The following is a 24,635-nucleotide window of genomic DNA, read 5'->3' as shown; positions in this document are numbered from 1 at the left end:
TGATGTGTTATCCTTTGCAGGTAGACAGTTGTTTCCTTCCCCAGCCATCTGTCATGAGTCGGGAAGGAACATCTACCTGAGTGAAGACTGCGTCAGGGTTCACTGGAAAGTTCTTTAGGAGTGAAATATGGCTTGAACATTTAATTTATATCTCTTACAAATGGTATTTTCTTTTCTTTTATTTATTTATATTTTTTGCGGTATGCGGGCCTCTCACTGTTGTGGCCTCTCCCGTTGCGGAGCACAGGCTCCGGTCACGCAGGCTCAGTAGCCATGGCTCACGGGCCTAGCCGCTCCGTGGCACGTGGGATCTTTCCAGACCGGGGCACGAACCCGTGTCCCCTGCATCGGCAGGCGGACTCTCAACCACTGCGCCACCAGGGAAGCCCACAAATGGTATTTTCTCATTGAGGTTAGATTTAGGAATGTTCCCAGACTTCTGAACTTTTCCACTTTTAATGCCCTTTGTTTCTATAGTTGTATTGTCAGCTTTTTGGTTCTGATTTTTGTTCTTGTTTTTTACCTTATCTCCTCTGCAAGCCGTAAGACACAGAAACTTCTTAGCCACCAACAGCTTGCAGCAGGGTAGCAGAGACAGGAAACATATTTCATTGCTGGTTCTTTCTTAAAGACTGAAATAGATGCCAAGTTTCTTCCTGGGATCAAGAGCTCCAAAAGCAAAGAGAAAAGCAATTTAATATTAAGACACTTTACACAAAGGTTCTTGCATCATTACAATAAACCCCAGAAAAAAAGGCAAGCTTTACTTAGATCAACAATTCTTTAAAATAATAGTACAATTTTCCGTGGGAGATACTGGGTTAGGGAGATATTTTAGTGAGCATGGCCTTTGGTGAATGTTAACGCCTACACAGAACCATCCCTGCACGGTTTTTCTATGTTACTCAAGCTTGAATTTTACCAGTTAATTTTGTACACGTCTATTATGAATGCTCCTTTTATTGGCAACATTAAAAGCCTTGCCAATTCTTTCAAAATCTAGTGGCAGAACCTCTTCTGGGTTTTAGGTGTTTTGATTTAATTAGCCTTAATAAAAATGTTTTATAATAGTATTACGTTTAAAAAATCATGTTTTCTCCTTTTCTGTTCTATACTATTTCAGCTTTAAGATTGTGACGACTTTTGCTAAAGTATGGCTCTAAATTAACAGTCTGAAACTTGTTTAGCAAATGGATGTCTCCAGACATATGAGATGCAAAAAATGAAAGGAATAATCACACACAATGTTTCAAGTTCCACTGAAGGTTCTGTCTCAGTGTTGGAGATGGCTTCTGCATCCACTGGGTCTGAGAAGCTTTCTTCTTTGTCTATATTTACGTGTAGACAGGTCTTCCCTCACAAGTAATAGGAAAACAAGTTTCAATTCTAGCACTATCCTATTTTGCTGTGTCATTTTAAACTTAGGTCTTGGTTTCCATTATTGTCCATCCCTAAGGTGGCCCTTCCAGCTCTAACATTTTATGGTCGTGGAGGATGTTATCAGCAGAGTTACTAAGTGATTAGTTCATATCATAAGATTCTCTTTTTCTTTAAGAGTAAATTCCATCAAACAAACAGCTACTTTGGAAAAAAAAAAAAGGGTCACGCCTCATAGGGCAAATTATTTTGCTAACTTAATCTGAATCCAGAAACTGTTTTTCAAAAAAAAAAGGATGGCTTTGATTTAATGGTTTTACATGTAAATTTATTGCACATTTTTAAAAAATAAAGATTTCTGTAAGTAAGTTGTAGAAAAATGAAATACTGGAGTTGTGAAGGACACTAATTTTTCAACTTAAATATGAAAAAGACAAAATAATAATTCTGGAAATAGACACAGCAGCTCTTAACTAAACGTCACACCAGCCGCTTATATGTGAAGTGCCTCTGAAGGGCTCAGGGGACCCAGCTGTGGCAGCGCCTCTGCGAATACACCAGCACTGTTGGTGATAGATGACATTTTGGTTACTAATGAACTAAAGAACTGAAACCAAGAATTTAGTTGGAGAGAGAGAACCAACTCAGCACTCACAGGAACAAAGGTTAAGACAACCATGTTCTTCATGATGATGCCCCAGAAGATTTTTCTCATTTAGAAGCAGTCACTTCTGACCTTTTTCCTGAGCAGACAGATGACAGAAATGGATAAATGAGAAACAGGCAAATAGAAGACAGAACACTTTCCTTCAACAAACAGTTTTATTCCTGTACTAGTGAGAAGGTGTGTAAGACACTATATAGATTTTTTTGACCATAGTTACAAATATGAAAATATATTAAGCAAATACATAACTTAAATAGAAAGACGAAGGAAGTGCTTTCTTCAAATAGAGTTGGTTAGATGCACAATATTGTGGGGAGGTACTACCATAAGAAAAGCATAGAATCATCTACTGCCATTTTAAATAACCAGATTTGCAGAGAAAGCATACATGGTATCAAAAACGTAAAAGTGCTCTATTATAAAACATAATAAGCTCAGTTGCTAGATGTATTTACATTATTTATTTAAGCTTCACACAAATCAAGGAACAGCCAGAAGAGCCTCCATGGACAATGACGTTATTAGATATTGACTACCTAACATCCGAAGTATTGGGCCAGGTGGACATATATACACTACCAAATGTAAAACGGATGGCTAGTGGGAAGCAGCCGCAGAGCACGGGGAGATTAGCTCGGTGCTTTGACCATCTGGAGGGGTGGGATAGGGAGGGTGGGAGGGAGACGCAAGAGGGAGGAGATATGGGGATATATGTATATGTATAGCTGATTCACTTTGTTATAAAGCAGAAACTAACACACCATTGTAAAGCAATTATACTCCAATAAAGATGTTAAAACAAAACAAAATAAAAAAAAACAAAGTATTGGGTCAGGAGCAATTTCCCCTCAAAAGAAGTGTATGTTGAATGTCTATGAGCTGTGCACTAATTTCTATAAGGCAGGAGTAGAAATGAGTTTAAAGACTTGGTTCTTGTCATCGCAGAGTTTATAAGCCTGATGGGTCCCACCTGGGAAACCAGAGATTAAGGACTCTTCAGGTAAGAATATTGGTGTACCTGGTTGTTAGTGTGGCTGAGATTAGGAGATTTCACGAAGGCCACTGTAGACTCTCCCAGTAGCTCACAGGGGAACACCACCCAACTCTAGGGCATACTCCTAAAGCCACAGTTGCATCTGCTCCTTTCTTGTTGGGATGCTTACCTGCTCACTCAGCTATGAAAACACAACATCTCAAACATAACAAAAAGCTTGCTCTTAGGATGAAGATAGTTTTTCTTAAAAGCAATTACTTAAGGCAGAAAGCAGCCATAACTAAACTCTCTTGTGAATATTCTAGAAGGAACATGTTACATTTGTCTGATATTATTCACCATTTTCAACAACTTATTTTGGTATCTTACATAAGATCATGTACAGTGGCATATAGGTTAGAAAAATAATCTTTGGTAACTCTGTTAATAGATCTTTTTATTTCTATTACATAAACCTTTATTTTAAGAGCATTCACCAACAATTTTCTTATTTCATGAATGCAACTATATAGACAACCTTTAAAAAAATAAAATGCCTCATTTTTGTTGCATACATTTATTCCTAGGGAGCCTCCCTATAAGAAGAGTATTCTTTTAGTCAGAAATATTTCCATTGCTAGAAACATTTTTAGAACAGAACAGATTTTTGCTATTATCATGGCTGCATTAAATGTTACCCTGCATTTTAACTAAAATGGCCAAACATTTTCAAAGGCATCAGCCACTACAAGAATCTAAGCTAGTGTGTTCAGAATTCCAAACTCAGTTTCATCAAACACCTGGTCAATTCACAAAACTAAATGAATCAATTCAATTGCTTAATCAGCTAAATCATCTGGCCAGCATAGTCAAAGCGAACCACCCCCCCCCCCCCCAAAGGATAATACGCCCTAATAGAAGCATTTGACATCTCCAAAGAACAGTCTGGACATACAGAAGGGATGGCATTTCCTCCTCCTGATGGTGTCTGCTTAGAGCCCCCTTTTCAAATATTTTTCCTTCTTTACATCATTTCACTCATTTTCTGCAGTCACGGTTTATAGATTTTTTTCCCTTGATGTGAAACAATCTTTGAATACTTGATATGATTTGAAGTCTCAGGTTAAAAATACTCAGAACCTTAACAGCGCATTTGGGCTGATAACAGCCTTTTCCACTCTGTCTCTTCAGAAATGAGGTACTATTGAATCCTTGCTCACAGCCACTTTGGGGAGGATCAGCCATTCCTGCTTGCCACTGTGTCTTGATGATCAATTACTTTCATTTCTTCAGCGAAATGGAACCTGGAAAGTCCTTGAACTGCTACCTCAAACAAGCAGCTTATTACCTATTTCTTCTTCCCACCAGGGCAGGTTTGGTCTGGCTTACATGTGTGAACTAAAACTCTAGAGCACCCCAGAGTTGGGGCTCAGATTTTATCACTCACTGTCATCCAGATCTGGCAGGTTTATGATTCCAGGATTCCAACCTTAGAGACGCAGAAAGCTAAGTGAATGAGAATTTAGTATATATACGGCTGATAGCTTTCTTGCAAGAAGTAAGGAGAGTGTTTAAATACAAGAACCTAGATCCTGAGACACTAAGAGAATCAGAGTGTGAAGTACAACATGTGAAGTCTAATTTTGTATTGCTGGACATCTGCTTAGTGGTTTCATATTATTTTCACATGTCATGTTGGGCTTTCTTCCAAGATGTAATAAAATTAATTAAAGACCCTCCCAAATAAAACTGTCCCCAATATGCTGTGTGCTGTGGCCATTTTAGTGTTTAAAAGTGAAATCATCATCATCTCTTCTATAATGTGGAGCCTGAAAAGACTATGAAATACCAAAGGGTATGAGGAGATAAGATGAACAGAAAATAAAATCACCTTCTACTAGGAAAGCAAACACATTCAAAAGGGAGAAGGGGAAGAGTAGTGAAAAAGAGGGACTCAGAAGTGTTAAGGGCTGGTGAATTATTTAGGACAAGTATGTGCAGAGCCAGACAGGAAGATGAGCCTTAGAAAAATCTGATTCAAGAGCTGAAAAACTGGCTGCTATCCAGAGAAAACAGAATAATACGAAATTGATTTAATGAGTAGAGATTAAAGGAGTTAATTATAAAGAACTTGGATAAATAATTATTAAGATGCAAGACGGGACCCTTCTGACATTTGATAGCTCAATAACACTTTGAAGGCTTGATGATTAAAGTGTACCGCACAGGTGCACTGCCAGGATGCCCACCGCGACAGGAAACGGAGTGTTTACCAAGACATAACACATCATGGGATTAAATTAAAATACATCCAATTGAGCTGAATGTCAAGGAAACCTTTTTTTCCTCCTCCTAAATTTAATAAATAGATCAACTAGATTATGTATTTAGTCTTTGGTGGTGGTGGAAGGGAAGATAGTGAAGTATTTGTTGCTAAGGAGATTTAAAATTAGACAGGTGGAGGGTAGGAATAAATATGTCCTGCATTAGACCAGAAGAACATACAGTTTTCCCTTGTCACGTCCATTTTTATGACTCCGATTCCACCCCAGATATGCCAGGGTATTTACTTTTACAGACGTGTAGGTTTTTTATGGTTTGAATTCTTGATTTGTTCAATTAATTGCTTTCTCTTTTTGGTCCAGCGATTTGCTAGAGAAGCAGCATCAGCTCTTGCCAGTGTGTGGTCCGCGGAAGGCTGCCGCTGCCCTGGTGCTCGGTAACCTCACTGCCTCACTGAGGCCCTCTTTCAGGCTTAACTGAAAATAGTAACAATAACCCCAGCATTATTACTGTGATGCTTTCTCTGTATTAAGTAGAAATGTGTAGTTTCTAGGACAGTGCCTAGCAAGTTGCAGGCACTAAAACTTTTCTGAATAAATGAAAAGCCAAAAATGAATTTCTTTCCATGTCTGAATGTGCTTTGTGCCCAGCGACGTTAGCTTAAAATTCTGTTTTTCTAAATTTCTTGCTTTTTCTTATTAATACAGGGAAAGTTATTCCTAACAGACACCACATCTCATAAATCTCCGACCTTTATTTTCTCCCTGGTGGTACCGCTGCCACACTCACATGTATGTTGTTCCTTTTCATTTCTAGAAGAGCCACCTGGTTTCCCGAAACAGGGTCAGAGACTAACACTGTCATTTCACAAGGGCATTGAGCACAATGATACTGTGAAAACTTGGAATCCTCTTCGCATTCATTCTTATAAAGTTTTTTCCTGTTTCCATAAACTTCAAAGAGCCCTGGAAATTTTTCCAGTTTGGGTGGAGCTTTACTTAACTATAAATAACTCTTTTAGGAATATTTAATGATTTTCCATTACTATGCCAAGGACACCCATTATATTACTTATGGGACTCTATAGTATATAGCAAAAATACACATTTTGAAAAGAAATGTACTCTTTCTGCAAATGAAGCTGTGAGATCAACAACCTTGATTTCTAATTCTTAAGTTTATTTCAGAGAAATTTGTAGTGAGAAAAAGGCAAACATTCCTGACTCATCTCTCAGGTAGCCATGAGGATAACCGTGCAGATGCCTGTCAAATTCTCTTCAGGAAGACCCTCGGAACTGGACCTTGGGGAGGGCAATGCCCACTTTCTGACTCACTGAAATTTGTTATAGTCAAAATAGGCACACACACTGAAGATCAACTTGGTAGAGTACGTAGTGCTTTTTATATTAAATGCAACTGAAGGTGTCCACCCTATATTGTGACCTCAATGATTTACTAAAAAAGGCTTTTGGAAAATTTTATACTAAGCACCACTGAATTTTTGTGTTTTTTAAATTAACGATATATGATGTTTGAGGACATTTCTATAGATATTGATGTTAGGCCCTTTGATCAGGAGTATAATATGCCACCGCAATATTCTTTTAATGGGAAAACCAAGTATGACGGGTGCAATTTTGACTTTTCCAGGAATGCAGCCCCCAAGAAATGAGACAAAGACGAGCACGTGTCCCGTGGGCGACACACACATCCCAGTGTGGGATGCGGGTTCGCACAGCACACCGTGGATGCAGTGAAACAGTTTCCCATCACTATGGATGGCACTCTGCATGTTGACTAGGTTTCCAGTCAGGAGGGCAGATGGCATGCTTCTTCATATGGGGAATTCATCACTTCTGTTTGGGTCGTTCTCTCTCAGAACCCTCAGCCCTGCAGCCTGGACTTGCTCAGCAAGTTACGTGGCCCCTGAGCTGACCACGTTGGCTTGAACCTCAGGCAGGAGAAAGGGGAGAGACTAACGACCTGAGGAACAACCACCGATGTAACCTTTGGTGCTGCTTAATCGCGTCTCCCCGGTCCTTTCTTTTGATTGTTATGTTTGCCAAATCGCATTTGGATCATCTTTGGATCCCAAGATTCATGGGACGGCAGTGCAGCCAAGCCCGCTGTACTCCCTGCTCTGTCCAGCCCTGCCCTTCATCCTGTCCAGTAAGGATTAAAACGGGTAAAAACCACGGCCCCACCACAGCAAGCACCTGCGTACACTTTTTACCAGTCGTCCTGTGATACAGGTTGAATTAGTTTATGTAGAACAAGCCATGAACACTTTAGTGTGGAAAAATAGTATTATATAAAGCTTAATATTAAACATTATGAAAAAATACATATTTACAGAAGAAACTACAAAATACAACTATGTACAATAATATCTGTTACCTTTAAATTACATAAATTCTTTAAAATTCTCCAGATTAATAAATTATACATAGTATCAACAGAAATAGCTGGCACCTCTGTAGGGCATGAAGCAAGTTTTTAAAAAGAAATCACACAGTGAATAGTTTTGATCCAGGAGATCTCCGGGTGCATTCTCAATGCCTTGAATAACCCGCATCTGAAAGGAAGGACACCAGAATTAGAGGCTGTAGCAGGGTGTGTCACAGTTGTTTCTTCTGTGTATGAAAATGACAAATGGCAAAGACTCACAGAAACGACGGAAACTCAATATGGTTTAGGATGAGACCATCCCAGGTCATTGCATTCAGAACCATAGATTACTAGAATTGGAAAGGACTACTGATTGCAGTCTATCCCCTCTGGTTTTACAGGTGAGCCCACAGACCCAGAGAGGCACAGAAACTCACTCAGGGTTACACGGCTTGTGAATGCTAGTTAGTTCCAGAGCTGTTCCTGAATCCTAATTTTCAGATGCCTGAAGCGAACCATACCATAGTTAGCTTCTTTCAGGAGCACTCAGGATCACACTAAAAAAAGACTCTTAAACAAGTCAAAACAATACAAAGGAACCTCCAAGATCCTCCAGAGCCCCCTCCATCCTGGAGCTTCTTAAAGAATCTGCCATGCAAAAACCTCAGTTTACTATACAGATAAATTAGGGGGTAATTATTTACAAAACAAAAGGATTATCTGATTTACAAAGAACTCCCTTCAAGTAGCAGCCCTCTTATGTATGGGTGCTTTACAGGTTATTAACTATTTAACATACTGGCTAGATGGGTGGGTATAGAGGGTGCAGAGAACTAAATAAAACTGAAGAGCATTTAGAAATGGTGATAAAAGAGCTCTAAAATAATGTTTGTCTCCCCCCCACAAAAAATAAATCTATAGGTGGATATTGGTCCGTGTGGCAAGAAACTGAAACTTATGACAACAGCTACATGAGTGAACATCTTGAAGTGAGCACTCCAGCCCCAGTCAAGCCTTCAGATGACTGTAGCCCTGGCCAATGTCTTGACTGCAACCTCATGAGAGACCCTGGGCCAGATCCATTCAGCTAAGCCCCTCCCAAATTCCTGGTCTACAGAAACTATGAGATAATAAACATAGAGGTAAGCTGCTAAGTTTTGGTGTAATTTGTTAGCTGGTAATAAATAATACAATGTAACTTCAAATTTGCAATTAGCCAATGTGCTAAATTAGATCTTAATGATGGTCCTGAGTAGGAAAAGGCAGACCCTTCATGTGTCAATTAACTATTGTCTGATCAAAGCAGTGCCTTACAAAGTTTATACATATTTTTTACTGAATTTGTCATTTAAAAAATGTAACGTGCTTGTTCTAGGAAATTTAGAAGAAACATAAAATGGAAGAAAACTCATATATTATTTTACTGCTCAGAGAAATTTATTTAGTATTGTGGTATATTTCTTTCCAGTCTTTTCTTTTCCCCTTATGTGTTATTTTTGTTTGTTTTACGTTCTTCGTTTCTTACTTAACTTATTTATGAGAATATCTATACTATTATAATATCTTTAAAAATATCATTCTTAATGACTGCATCGTGTTCTACTCAGTGGACGCACTGTGGTGTACTTAGTCCTCCACTGTTAAACATTTAGATTTTTTCACTCAGACCTTTAACTATGAAAAGCTTCATACATAAAGCTTTTGCAGTACTTAGGGTGGCAGTAGAAATACTGGGTGAAAAGAACCTATTAAGGACCTTGATACATGTGGCCAAGTTCTTCTCCAAAGGGATTGTACAATTTGAACTCCCAGTTGCTATTTCAAAGCATCCTCCTTAGCACTGAGCCTTATCCCTTAGAAATGTTAAGCCGAGTCCTGAGTAGAGGGCACCCCAGGCCTCGGAAGAGATACCACGTGAAATCTGTGCTCCACTATGGGGGCTCTCCTCCCCACTCTGCCTCTCTTCCCTGTTGCCACTTTGTGAGGGCATTTCCCTCAAGCCTTTGGGCAGAAGAAGAGATGCGCGGTGCACGTTGGAAAAGCTTGAGGTTTTTAATGGTTTCCAGATCCACTGTATTTTGATAAATAAACATAAATTAGTGAAGTAAGCTCCTACCTCTGTGATACTCTGGATTCACATTTTCGTAGATTGGAAACAAGGGGTTTTCTTGTTCACTCCGTAGCTTCCTTGCTCTGAGAACATCTCTTACACACTGATGTAGGTATACATACTGACACTATGAAAAAGCAGAAGACATGTCAGAGGAAGGCAAATTTTCAAGCATAAGAAAGACACGGGGGGGCTTCCCTGGTGGCGCAGTGGTTAAGAATCCGCTTGCCAATGCAGGGTACATGGGTTCGAGCCCTGGTCCGGGAAAATCCCACATGCCGCGGAGCAACTAAGCCCGTGCGCCACAACTACTGAGCCTGCGTGCCTAGAGCCCATGCTCTGCAACAAGAGAAGCCACCGCAATGGGAAGCCCGCGCACCACAATGAAGAGTAGCCCCCACTCACCACAACTAGAGAAAGCCCGTGTGCAGCAAGGAAGACCCAATGTAACCAAAAATAAATAAAATAAAATAAATTAAAAAAAAAAAAGGAAGACAAGGGAGTCTCACCAAACCTCAACAGTAATGGGATTCTATATGGTTAGCAAATTTCTTGATCATCCCTTCACTAATGGTCTCTAGTATGTAGAAGAGTGACTGCTTTCTATTACCACAGAGGATAGAATAATGATAATGGGTAGAGAGGTGGTGTTTATTCATGTTTTTTTCTGTACGTGCGTATTTAGAGTATGTTCTGTGAGGGCCTACAACTATGTCTGGCCACAGTAGGTCCTCCACAAATAGTTATTAAATGTACAAATGAATGCCAAAAACTGTGCAATGCATTTTACATAAATTATCTCCTTTGATTATTTTGACAGCCTCATAGAGTAGATATAATCATCCATTTGAGTGGAGACTCAGAGAAGTTAAGTAACTTCTTCAAGGTCACATAGCTGAGAAATGGGACCCTAGGATTTAATCCTGGGTGCGTGAGCCCAAACTTCATGTCTTTTTCACTACACCAGTTTTCTTAGATGAAACCTAATTTCATTGCATTGTTGAATGAGAAAATCATTTCACTGCATACTGTGCTATTTCATTCCCTTTTGAGGGGGAGTATGGTGAGAAAAAGGAGGTGTATACAATAGGTGTGTACATCTTGGTTCTCTCAGCATCTGAGTCTGACTCATGGAAGAATCTCAAATATGTTGGCTGACTGCAGAAAACCACAGAGGCTTACACAGTGAGGACAGACCCACCTGTCAGCTATCTGGAAGCTACTTTTTTTTTTTTTTTGGCTGTCCCTTTGGAGAAGGTTGTGCTCTCCTTTGTGCAGCTTTTCTTTATTTTGGGAAATGCTTAAATTCTTTACAAATAGAATGATATTTTTATGCATGGTCTGCCGATGATGGCTCTGCTTCAAGAGATGAGAATTCTTTTAGTTCAAATTTCTAAGGCTGCTTCGACACCTCTCCTTGGGTCAGAATTTGAGCGAAGAGTTAACCAGATGTAATGTTTAAAATGAGTTATAAAGAACAAGACAAAACTAAATTTCAGCCAAATTTTAAGCTATGAAATCTGGTCACATATCAGAGTTATTTTCATAAAAAGAGTCATGGACACTAATTCAGCACACTCTCATTTCGACCTGTATGAAAACAAGTCTATCCTGAATTTTTGAAGCAAGTATTGTAAGCAGAATCTAAATATAATTATGTGTTTGTGTGAGAAAGTGACAAATTTTGTGTTGCTTTGAAGGCTTATCAGACTCTCCTAGATTGGAAAAGCAATTTCTGTCTCCTCTGAATATCTGTGTGGCCCATTTACCAGGGCATAGTGATATGGGTCTGGTTGTTGCTGACCTAAGTCACCACTTGGGTGCAGAAGCATCGCGCGTCTTGTCTGTGGTTTAGAAACTAACTACTTTGAAATAGAAACAAGTATAGAAGAGTCAGTGTTTTGGTGACCAAAAGGACACCACAAAGACCTCCACTGACAACAGAAGCTCAGCCATAGGCGGCCAAACTTGTGCATTGGGTCCCCTTCCTTACTACCAACCGAGCTGTCTAATAAGGGAATGAATGTCTGTGTAACCTTAGGGCTCAGCCTTGGGCTCCCTCAGTGACACAGCACTGCTCAGATGAGAGACCCTGGGCTCGCAGTCTGCCACCAGCTGGCCTAGATGGGGATCTCAGTTTCCCCATCTATAAAACAAGGAGAGCAAGGTCTCTTCTACAGCTAACATCTTTTGACTATTAATGGTTTGTATTAGACTTTGTATTGCTGTCAATTAGATGGATATTGAAAAACATTACTAGACACTATGTTTAAGGTGATCCATGTGGTCAGCTTTGGAGTATTATCAAGGTTTGAGACACAAAGGGAGACTATAAAATCTTACCTCATCAATGATCTTTAAAAGTGGACAAGTATTTATTTTTATGGGTTGACACTAGGCATTGCCCCTGGCTGCATGGTCATCTACTCATTGGACCTCATCATATAGGTCTGGTATAATCATTAGATTAGGATATTTCAAAGAAATCAATCAATCATAAGTGAGGCCTGTGTTAATATTAATAACTATTCTCTGCATTTCTGCTCAGAAACCGCGCTCACTTGTTATGAGTGTTTTATGACACCTTGATCTTGAAAATTCAAGAAGAGTACTCTCCTGAAAATGGTTTTTAGTATAGGCAATCATTTTTGTCATCTTGAAAACAATCTACCAAATTATAGACTGACACTTCCCTGTTTTCTCCCATCCAAAGTATAATTCATATTTTCAATTCTACTGGGATACTAAATGAGTTTGAGAACTTAGAGTTTGGCTGTGAATGAGCTCTCGTACCTCTATGCTACGTCTTATTAATAAATTCTTCAACGGTGATCCACCCTGGGCTTTGAAACCAGTTAAAATTCATTAATTTGCCTTGTCTTAAATATAAATTCTTCTTTTCCCTACAGAATACCCCTTTGAAAATGATTACTACTAAAACCTTCAGATTGTTAATGTGCTTCCCACTTTCTTCTTTTCTTGTGAATTCCTTTATTCCTTATTCACATTTCATCTCTCTTCTTTGTTCTTGGATCTTTAAATCTTAAAGGCAGTTACAATACTTGACCTAGTAATAATGGTAGTTCATGTTCTTCAGTCAAATACTGGGTCTATCCTACTGGTAAGGGCAATACATTGATGGTTTCTTTTGGAAAACATACAGTCAAATCGGAGTACAAGAAAGCATTAAACTTTAGAATCAAAATCTACCCTGAATTTCTCCCTGGCTTGTGCTTTATTAAAACTTTCCTTTATTATTATTATTTTTTTGTTGTGCTTCTCTCTCTCTCTCTTTTTTAAACATCTTTATTGGAGTATAATTGCTTTACAATGGTGTGTTAGTTTCTGCTGTACAACAAAGTGAATCAGCTATATGTATACCTATATCCCCATATCCCTTCCCTCTTCTGCCTCCCTCCCACCCTCCCTATCCCACCCCTCTAGGTGGTCACAAAGCACCGAGCTGATCTCCCTGTGCTATGCGGCTGCTTCCCACTAGCTATCTATTTTACATTTGGTAGTGTGTATATGTCCATGCCACTCTCCCACTTCGTCCCAGCTTACCTTTCCCCCTCCCCGTGTCCTCAAGTCCATTCTGTACGACTGTGTCTTTATTCCTGTCCTGCCCCTAGGTCCATCAGAACCATTTTTTTTTTAGATTCCATATATATGTTTTAGCATATAGTATTTGTTTTTCTCTTTCTGACTTACTTCACTCTGTATGACAGACTCTAGGTCCATCCACCTCACTACAAATAACTCAATTTCGTTTCTTTTTATGGCTGAGTAATATTCCATTGTATATATGTGCCACATCTTCCTTATCCATTCATCTGTCAATGGGCACTTAGGTTGCTTCCATGTGCTAGCTATCGTAAATAGAGCTGCAATGAACACTGTGGTACATGACTCTTTTTGAATTATGGTTTTCTCAAGGTATATGCCCAGTAGTAGGATTGCTGGGTCATATGGCAGTTCTATTTTTAGTTTTTTAAGGAATCTCCATTACTGTTCTCCATAGTGGCTGTATCAATTTACATTCCCACCAACAGTGCAAGAGGGTTCCCTTTTCTCCACACCCTCTCCGGCATTTATTGTTTGTAGACTTTTTGATAATGGCCACACTGACTGGTGTGAGGTGATACCTCATTGTCCCACTTTATTCTTAATGAAAAGTAGATAAAGTCTAATGTATGAACTTCACATCATAAAAGATCATTTTTCCTATGTCCAGAGAGCTGGTGAAGCCTTAGTTCCATTCAACTTCACCAATAGCTGTAGTACGAGATAATATTTATAGGATTGTACTTATAGCCTTTCATGGTCTCTGAATGCACAGTTTAGCAGAGGGGCAGGTATGTGGACAAATAACTATAGAGTGATAAACGTAAGACAGAACTGTTTATAAAGCTTCATACATGAGAAGAAGCCATCAGGTTCACTTTGGAGGGAGGAAAATATGGAGCTAGAGAGAAAAAGCGACATTTGTTAAGAATTTGAGCAAAGAAATAGGATATTCCAAATGATGTAAATAACACAAAAGTTCAAATATATTCTGAAAGCTGTGAGGAGTCTAGTGTAGTTAAAATGTAGGGTGCATAGGTCATGGGAAACTCCAGGACAATCCCCCAAATGAGCACTGAGTCCCATAACATCCCACTGTTTCCTCCTCGTGGGAAGCAGATGAGATAGATGGACAGTTACTATCACCTATTGTTCTTTAACAAGTTATTGCTCCGTCTGAGTGTCTCTCTCAGAGTCAGGTTGCAAACATGCCCCAAGCCAGGCTAAAAGAAGGAGGGACACACTCAGCAGCTAAAAGAAGGAGGGACACACTCGCAAACTCCCTGTCTAATGCCTCCTTGTTTAGAAACCTTTGCTCTTTAATATATTTATCAAAACTTGTGAAGCCCTGCACCCCTTTGTCTCTCAAATAAGGTAGAATAAAGTTGAGGTTGACTCTCTCTGCGGACCCAGAAAAGTAATACAGGGGATGTCAGAATGTCCTTTTTCCTTTGCTGGAACCATCACCCACAAGGGCTCAGCTGTGGATCGCACCCCTTTGCACTCACTCTCAGAACCAAGTGAGCGGTGCCGGTTCTGAGCATCTAAGACTGTAGAAGGAGCCCACCTTCAGCAGAGCCTTCAAGCAAGACAGATAATATCTGGATATTGTTTGGGATTTTGTTTGATAAAGGAAAAGGAAAGAGAAAATTTCTATCTTATTGCAATCTTTATTCAGCATGATCAAAAGAATTGTTGATTCTGGCCCAGAGAGGGAAGCCTTCCTTAATTTTGACAGACCCTAAAACAGTGGGGATGGGTGGCGTTATGACGTGAAACTGGGGAAATAAGTTGGAACCAGGCTACGAAGAGCTTGAGCTTCATTTTAAAGCAATGAAGAGCTTTCCACGATTTTTATGCAGGGAGTTGACACAGCGAGAGAGCACTTTGGTGGTGGCAGTGGTGATGGAGCTGTTAGGGCAGAAGCTAGAGGCAGGAGAGCCACAAGGAGGCTACTGCGAAGGCCCGCTGGGAGTTAGTGAAGAGCTGGGCAAAGGCAGGGGTGAGAGACTAGAACAAGGAGAAAGATGCTTGGTAGAATGTACAGGGCTTAGTCACTGCTCGGATGTAACTATGGGAACTGCGGGAACAGAAGTCAGATCCCCAACCAGGGATCAAACCTGGGCCCCCTGCAATGGAAGCACGGAGTCCTAACCACTGGACCGCCAGGGAAGTCCCTGTTGTTTACGTTTTTAAAGAAAGATAATGAGTTCGGTTTTGAGGGTTTTGAGTTGGAGATGAGATGACTGTAAAGCTTCCTGGTGGAACTGCCCAGGAGGCAGGTACTCAGGTGAATGCTGGGGAAGGAGAATGAGATTTGGGAGATGTGAGCACCTACGTGGTTCCCAAAGCCACGGGAGTGGAGGACATCACAAAGAATGAAGATGGAGAGAAAGAAGAGCTGTGCCTTGAGGACAGACCCTTGGGAACTCGAACACTGAAAAGGCAGGCTGAAGAACAAGAACCATAGACTCCACAGAGGTTAGGAGGAGAAGGGGAAGAGAACAGGGGAAAGAGGAGTTATGTCCAAGGAGGAGGGAGAGCTTTGGCATATCGTGTTGCCCCTGCCCTGGAAGTTAGCCAGTGATATTTACAGTAGGGGGTGCCTGCTCTTTGCCAAAATGCATCTCCAGAGTTCTGAGCAGGTGTACAGAAGTGATACATGGCCCAAGAAGCTCTGACAATAACCAGGGAGCCTGAACCCCACCCCCCGCCACACACACACCCCTTGCGATTATTTATAATGTGATAATCTCCTCTTCTCCAAATTACAAATTAAGTATGGTTTGAGTTTGTGAAAATGAAAACAAATTAGTAATGGAACATTGATGCTGACTTTTTAGCAGCATAATTGTAGGGTATTTGTTCATTCATTTAATAGATTAAAAAAATATTGAGGTTAGGGCAAAGGAAAACAAGTTCCTACCCTCTAGGAACTTGCAGTCTTGTGGAAAAAGCTGAAGGAAAACAATTATGATATAGTGTGATATAATTCTACAACCTTTAATTAAAGAACAGAGCCAGACAGTGGTCACCAGTGGCTGCCAAAACCGTTAAGCGAAAGGCTGATGGGAAACGTTACAGTGGATGACCATTGTCATTTCATCAGCATGGAGAAGAGACACAGACAGGAACTGCCTCCTGATATGATGCAACAGGTAGTACTCAGCACCACCCACGAAGCATGTGGTGGTAAAAGGAACCCAGACTTCATGAAGTCTCTAGATCTAATGACCCACTGACAAAAATTATGGGAAATAGAGGAATACATTACCTTACGTTATGAAAAATGGAATACATTATGAGGAAGCAGTCAGCCACATTCAGAACGTGGGAAAATCTATGGAAAATGAACTGATTTCTTTAACAAATAAATGGCACAGAAAACAAATCAGAGGGAGGACTGTTATAGATGAAAAGAAATTGAAAAGAGACTTCAACCAAACGCAATGTATGGACTTTGGATTCTAACGCAAACTAAGTGTAAGAAGCAATTTTTGAGATAATTAGGGATATTTTAACACTGACTAGATATTAGATGATATTAAGGGATTATGATTAAAATTGTTAGGTGTGATAATGGTATTGTGGTCATGATTTTTAAAGAGTCCTTAACTGTAAAAAAATATATATATAACTGTAAAAATATATATGTAGTAAAATATATAATATTATTAATAATGCATAATATATAAATATATAAAATATAAAAATATATTATATTAAATACATATGTTTTTAAATACACAATATTAGTAGGATTTGCTTTAAAATATTCCAGTGAGGTCATGGGCTGGGGGAACAGTGTATGTGGGCTATAAATGCAAAAAGAACACAGAATACTGATAACTGTAGAGACTGAGGTTTGGACATTCATTATACTATTTTCCCTAGTTTCATGTATTTTTTTAAAATTTCATAATAAAATATTTAAAATTTTATTATGGAATTGGGGATAGAGGGTCCTGGGTGTGGACCCTGCCTGTATGAGGCAATGACGACAGTGTTTTCCCAAACGTGTAACAGAATATGAGAATCTGCAGGATATTAATATGTGCTATACAACAAGGGGATCCAGGGGCTTCCCTGGTGGCACAGTGGTTGGGAATCTGCCTGCCAATGCAGGGGACACGGGTTCGAGCCCTGGTCCGGGAAGATCCCACATGCCACAGAGCAACTAAGCCCATGCACCACAACTACTGAGCCTGCGTTCTAGAGCCCGAGAGCCACAACGACTGAAGCCCGCGCGCCTAGACCCCATGCTCCGCAACAAGAGAGAAGCCACCGCCATGAGAAGCCCGTGCAACGCAACGAAGAGTAGCCCCCGCTCGTCGCAACTAGAGAAAGCCTGCGCGTAGCAACAAAGACCCAACGCAGCCAAAAACAAATATAAATAAATAAATAAATAAATTTATTAAAAAAAAAAAAGAAGGGAATCTTGGGGGGGGGGTCAAAGCAGTTTCAGCAATAGTGGGCTCAGCCAAGCTCGAGGGGAGCCTTTGCTGCAGGACATCTCCGTTTTGTGGAGCATGGCCACCTGCACAGCTTTCATGTATCCTGTGACTAACAGGGGACATGGTAGCATGAAGAACTTTTCACCTTTTTGACCATAGGCAATTTTTTTTCTTTAATAGAGGACTTTGCAGAGCTACTTGGGAAACACAAGGGCAAGAGAACTTGGGCCTGGTAAGGCAATGATACAGAGGAATGACAGGCTTGGTCTCTCTGAGGACATAGATTTGACTCTGAGGCTGTGGGGCAGGGCACGTGGGGCTTAGGGCTTGTGATTCTCTAGAACAGGGTTCAAGTCCCAGCTCAGCCACTTCATAACGGTGCAAAGCCCTTTAGCCTCTCAACTTCAGTTTTCTAGCCTGGAAATGGAAAATAATACTTCTCTCATCTGGTTTTTTTTTTTTTTTTTTTGGTGAAAACTTAATGAGATAACATGTTCAGAAATGCCCTGCAAATGTCAAAGGACTGTATAAATGGAAGCATTTATCCTTCACAATTAATGTACACTCCTTGGTGTGGGGTTGCAGCTGGGGTGGGCTGAAGGAGAGAAGAGATTAGAATCTGTTTCCTCTTTACTAACTGAAGTTCTTGTGCTCAATCACCAGCCTATCTTAAAATGACCTTCATGATGAACTAGCTGACCTTTCCCCATGTTAATGCATTGATTAAAAAAAAAATCCATTTTGCTTCCTACCCACCTAAAGAAGATGGGCAACCAGTTCAGTAAAGATAAGAATATACATCATCCTCAAGGTCACTGAAATTTGTTTCAAAATAAAAAGTCCCAGAAAACATCAATATTCAATTCTCTTTCTTCTCCTAAAGAGTCATAGTTCTTTCCCCTTATCAGATTAAAACCCTGGACATTTTAGAGGAGGGAGACAGATAGGCTGGTCTGTGTCCTTCAGCCGAACTCTTACCTCAGTCTGGACCATGTGAACCCTGTGAAGTCTTAGGTCATGCACTGCTCCATAAATGTCCACAGAATCTTTGGAATCTAATTGCTGGAGGATTCGGTCCAATGCGATAAAGGTTCCAGTCCTACCCACACCGGCACTAGAAGAGAGCGTAAAGAAAGACTGAGCCTTTTTAATTAAACTGGCCTTTCCGGACTGCATCCAGAGACTCTAGCACCATCTTTCCTTTCCCTTCCAAGTTAGAGGAGACTATAGGAATACTTCTTTCTCTCAATGTGCTCTCTCAAAGAAATACAACCCAAGGCTCTGGCCTTCCATCTTTCCTCCTTCCTTCCTCCATCTTCCCACCCTGCCAGAGGTAAGGACTTGCTGTGTACCATTTCCATGCATGCTTTCATACTCTTCCTATATTCATGTAAATCCACACACAATATATTCTTTCAGTGTGTTTTCAAAATTTACTAAAATGGTAACATGTTTTATGTATTCTTTTGCCAACATTTCTATTGAATATATTTTTGAAATTTGTCTACATTGTTACATGTAGATCTAATTTCTTCTGTAGAGTTCATAAACCACCACTAATCCATTCCCTACTGATAGACAGTGAGATCATTTTTAGTTTTTCTCTATTACAAACTGTGTTGCAGTGAACATCATTGTGCACATGTGTGGGGATTTCTCAAGGGTTGATATGTAGAAGCAGAACTGCTGGATCACAGCAATATGAACACCTTCAGCTTTACCAGGGATTGTCACATTGCTCCCTAAAGTGATGGCGCAACCTGGGGATTTGGTGCACATATTTTAAGATAAAGAAGAACAGTTTTTCAGTGGTATTGGGTGAAAATGCCCACCATTCTTTAGAAAGCAGGAAGCTCTTGAGAACCTCACGTTCCTATTAAAAGCATCAGGGTTCCAATGACATATAAAAGCTGGGCTCCTAGGGTGCTGGGCAGATTTGGAGAAAATGAGTACATTTGACATTTCTCTTACTGTAGCAGTTCCCTGCTCTTTATTTATTAGTGCCATTCAGTTAGGGCTATCAGAGTGTTTCTGCAAACATTAATTAGCTAAACACCAGGCTCCCCAGGGAGAAAGACAGTGACAGACTGCTTGTTAGCTTGATTTTATGGACGCACAGACTGAAGCAAAGACAAGTCAAGAGAGAACAGAAATTTAAGAGCAAAATTGGGTTGCCACATACGGCAAGTACCACTTGACTTGGCAGGGAGTCTAGAGCAGGGATCCTGAAGGCTGGTTAGGTTTTACACAGGTGGAAGAGAGAGAGAAGGCCATTCCAGGAGTAAGAATGGTAAGAGGCAAGGATGAGTGTGAGCTGTCTCCTCCCTGGCTACAGTGGGAGGGGAGTCTCTGGGCATTTGGATAGGGGGGTGAGATGGGGCCTAATTATGGGGGACCTCGCAGTCACAGAAGAACTTTGCATTTGCTATAGTAGGAAAAAGAGCAAGAGGGAGAGAAAGATGGAGAGTGAGGGTGAGAGTGCAAAGGAATGAGGCTGGAGAGGAGTGGGTGGAAGAGGGTGGAAGAACATCCCCTGGGCCTCTGTAGACTGGTTGGGTAGACAAATCCTCCAGCCACTAGATTCTTCAGGCTTACACCCTTATTTCTACTCCTGGCTGCCACTTTGTTGGCTCCGGGGGGCGGAGTACCTGCAGTGCACCGCGGTGGGCCCGGCCCCCGGGGTCCTGTTGATGTAGTCCCTGACAGTTCTCACAAACTGGATCAGGGACTGGGTGGTCTCCGGGACTCCGTGGTCTGGCCACACCGTATAGTGAAAGTGGCGGATGAGTCTGTGCGCGTCCAGCTGTTCCTCCTGTAAGAGCAGAGCGACTAATAAGAGGAACGGCCCAAGGCAAACCTTCATATTTGACAACCGTGCCCATGCAGGGATTCCTATGAGCGAAACTACAGGAGGAGAAACCAGCAGACAATAGGACTGACGGGTGTTCTTCATCTGCCCAAGCTGCGTTATTAAACGAAGTCAAACAAACCAACATACGCTGCATATCCGAAACTCCCGGATGGTCCACTCGGGCAGCACAGACTCCGACAGCATCTGCAGGATGAGGTCCCCATAGTAGAGGGAATCCTGGTCCGCTGGCCAGTAATGGTCACACTTTACCTAGAGGAAGGCGGGCAGAAAAAAAAGTGAGTCCAGAAACGCGCCTCCTCCATGAACCTGTACTTTCCCTCCTCGAAATGTCTTCCTGAGTTGGAATCCAGGGTGAGCTGCTGAGGCAGTCTGACCATCTTTTTCGCATTAACCTGCTCATGGCCAGGGCTGAAGCTGGGCTGCTGCTCCAAGTGAAGGAGAGACACCGTTCAAGGAGCAACCCCCCACCCCCAACCTTCGGATTCATTTTCCTTTCAGGTTCAGTGTTCTATGGCTTTTGTTGAGTTTTTATTGATTTCCTCAGCATTTCAATTCCACTAGCACATAAGCCATATCTTACAATTTTTCGGTTTTGTTTGTTTTTCTGAAGAAAGATCCAGTTGCGAAGAGGAAGGCATTGTCTCCCTGGCCCTTTTCTGTTTATATTTTGATATCGTTGTCCCAACCTGGGTCCAGTGCCATGTGATCTTTGAAAAGTCAGCACATTGAGCCAAGCTCACATTCACAGGTGGAGACAGGCGAAAGAAGACTGTGGACATATAATTACTGAGCACAGTTACTGGGCACTTCATGTAATCTCTCTTTCTAATCCTCAAAGTAACCATACAAAGTAGAGGATTATAAATGCCAGTACAAGAGGTTTGCTTAGTTTGCCCAGATAACTACCTTACTTTGTTTCTGCAGACACAGCCTAAAAGTCACTTCCCCTTCTTTCCTGAAAGTAGGCACAGCGCCAGTGACTCGGCCAGTTTATCTCTTCTCTCCATACAGCGGAGAATGGAGCAGACGAGAGGCCAGGTAATCCTTCTGTGTCATGGGTGCTTCTGATAATCCCAGTTGTCAAATGCAAACATCTTTGACTGAAACTTCAGACCCAGAATCAGAATTGGGCATCACCTGGGTTTACGATAGAGCCTTTTATAACCAAGTGGTTTTAATTCACTAACAGTGTTCTTACATGACCCCTACTTGGCTTTTATGGTCTATAACTTCTTTTTATTCTTTTTTTTTTTTTTTGCTGTACGCGGGCCTCTCACTGTTGCGGCCTCTCCCGTTGCGGAGCACAGGCTACGGACACGCAGGCTCAGCGGCCATGGCTCACGGGCCCAGCCGCTCCGCGGCATGTGGGATCTTCCCGGACCAGGACACGAACCCGCGTCCCCTGCATCGGCAGGCGGACTCTCAACCACTGCGCCACCAGGGAAGCCCTGGTCTTTAACTTCTGATGGAGATGGGGAGTAGAATTACACCAGGTGGAGGAAAGCAAGGTTGGTATGTCAGGAAGACCGTTTACTCACTCGGCCCTTCTCCACACACTGGGTCACCATGACGATGTTGTGAACATTCTGTTCCCACGCCATTTTCCAGAAGTCATCCTTGGTGCCGGGAAGAGGTCCCTGAGTAGCGATGTATTCTCTCCTGAAGTTGTTGCCCTGCAATGAATTTACAATGTGGAGAGTCAGAAACAACAGGTCTCTTCACAACTCTAAACAAAGGGTTAGCTCTGTAGATTAGGTGAGATGTAAGTCTCTGCCAGGGCCCTGACTTGAGAAAAAAGATACTAACACGCGTCAAGCCTTGGAAGCAGGAAGGACAAAGGCCGGAACACTGAACTACTGTTAAGAGCCAAGTTGTTTTTTATTAGGTTGTGTTTATTCTTAAAGGCAGTGGAGGACTCAGGCAATAATTTAGATAACACTTCACCCTCAATTATGAGTGTAAATATATATACTTGTGCGTACGTGCGCGCGCACGTGTGTGTGTGTGTGTGTGTGTGTGTGTATGGACTGTCTGAGGAACTAACATTGATCAGGCTCTTTCCCTATTTAACATAGAAGAGTTTTAGTCATTTCAGGTACTTGACTTTGGGTTGTTGGTAAGAGATACCATGCAAGGGAAACTTAAGGGAAGAGAACGCACTGTTTATTGAGCATCCACCCTATAACATGTTGTGGGTCAGGATTTTCACAGATCTTATTTAATTGTAACCACAACTCTATGAGCTAGGATATTTTCACCCACACATCCTGCACTCCAGCAGTGCGGAATTACTTGCAGATCCCAGTAAAAGCTCTTTCTCTCTTTGCCTCTCCTCAGGGCCTCTACGCTGTGTCACCTCTGCCGCCCCCATCCCCGCTCTACCCACTGCCTCTCGTCTGGTGAATCCTTATTTATCCTCCAAGTCTCAGCATGGTGCCTGCTCTGCTGAGCCTTCCTTTATCTTTCTTTCTGTTGGAGGATGTTGTCCCAGAAGCTCCTGCAGCAACCTATAGCCTCTCGCTACTCAGAGAGTGGTCCTCAGACCAGTGGCACAGGGATCATCTGGGAACCTGTTAGAAATACGGAATCCCAGGTCCCACCCCTGTCCTGCTGAATCAGAAGCCGCATTTTTTTTTTTTTTTGGCCGAGACGTGCAGCATGTGGGATCTTAGTTCCCCAACCAGGGATCAAACCCGTGCCCCCTGCAGTGGAAGCACAGAGTCTTAACCACTGGACCGCCAGGGAAGTCCCGTCAGAAGCTTCATTTTAACAAGACCCGCAGATCATGTGGATATATGTTAATGTCGGAGAAGCACCATTCTAGCCTGTCAAGGGCATCGCCCACCTTGTCATTTCCTGATGCCACAACTCTGCTGAGAGTTCCCTGAGGGTTAGGATTCCATCTGACCCTCTCCTTGTACACAGCTCAGAGTCTGACTTACAGTTAGCACTTTACTATATAGTGTTTATGGAGTGAATGGAGGATTATTTGAGGTAAATATTATCCTCACTTTTTTTGGAAAAGGAAATGGAGGCCCAAAGAATTGACATAACTTGCCCGAGGTCCTAGAGTCAGCAAGGGGCAGAGATGGGATTCAAACAGGGTCTGTCTGACCTTAAAGCTTTTTTCCACCGTAGGTGCTGTAGGAAGCTGGCGAAATGCTAGCCAGAATCTGAGCCCAGAGGTTTGACACAACCTTTGAGTTGTGTCTGTGGTTTTCAAAAATCCACATAACTTTGAATCAGCTTCCCTAGCTAGGCAGCCTTAGCCGTGGAGGTCTAGCTTCCTCAGGGAGCTCTAATCTTGACTAAGGGCTGCAGAGCGAAAATGACCTTTGAAAATGCCTCCTGGGCTCATTATAATCATATGTGACTATAGCCATTTTGAAAACTGGGCCTTAGCAGTGATTGAATAGGACAGCCTGTGTTTTACGGCAATCAGACATATCTTTTTTTCTTTTTTTCTCTAAAACTGACATGTTTCCAGACCTAAGAACGGTGGGAGCGTGCTGGAGGAGGGTTGTCTCCAGCATAGCCACCCGTCAAAGCTTCATCCCAGTTACCATGGCCCCGTGGTTGGTTCACTTACAGGGATGTAGCTGGCATTAATATAGTCAGAGCACGGGTCATCATCCACATGGGACAGCTTCACTCGAGAGGCATCATCTGCAAGGAAATTTATTGACAGAGATTTGTCAGCGAGTCATGGTGGTTCCCCTACTGTTTACAGAATGCTTGGTATTTGATGTGCGTGAGCTCTGACCCCCATGACAGCCCCACAGGGGAGGTATTCTCATCTCCATTTTGCAGATGAGGCTTAGACAGGATCACTCACTTGCCTCTGGTGGCACAGGTGGCCCAGAAACACACAAGCAGACGAGCCAAATGCTCTCTGAAGCCCCCTCTGTGCTTTCCTTTGTAATACCATATCATTTGCCCGACGGAGT

The 24,635-nt window shown here is 41.7% G+C and overlaps 1 protein-coding gene across 3 annotated transcripts in view; it reads right to left on the bottom strand.

Moving 5' to 3' along the window:
• Positions 1–2,725: 2,725 nt before the first annotated feature.
• Positions 2,726–24,635, bottom strand: part of PTPRB (protein tyrosine phosphatase receptor type B) — a 117,113-nt gene continuing 95,203 nt past the window's right edge. For all 3 annotated transcript variants that reach the window (XM_019918603.2, XM_073789227.1, XM_019918605.3), the window contains 7 exons: positions 24,278–24,354; positions 22,227–22,361; positions 20,815–20,937; positions 20,465–20,628; positions 18,795–18,930; positions 9,805–9,925; positions 2,726–7,875 (listed from right to left, as the gene is read on the bottom strand). In XM_019918603.2, coding sequence (XP_019774162.1) covers positions 7,853–7,875; positions 9,805–9,925; positions 18,795–18,930; positions 20,465–20,628; positions 20,815–20,937; positions 22,227–22,361; positions 24,278–24,354 — 779 coding nt within the window. In that variant the 3' untranslated portion in view covers positions 2,726–7,852. The remainder of the gene's footprint in view (positions 7,876–9,804; positions 9,926–18,794; positions 18,931–20,464; positions 20,629–20,814; positions 20,938–22,226; positions 22,362–24,277; positions 24,355–24,635) is intronic.

This window comes from Tursiops truncatus, chromosome 11, assembly GCF_011762595.2.
Source record: "Tursiops truncatus isolate mTurTru1 chromosome 11, mTurTru1.mat.Y, whole genome shotgun sequence".
In the NCBI taxonomy this organism is placed as follows: Eukaryota; Metazoa; Chordata; class Mammalia; order Artiodactyla; family Delphinidae; genus Tursiops; species Tursiops truncatus.
Note: the sequence above shows the minus strand (reverse complement) of the source record. Positions and strands in the feature narration are given on the sequence as shown.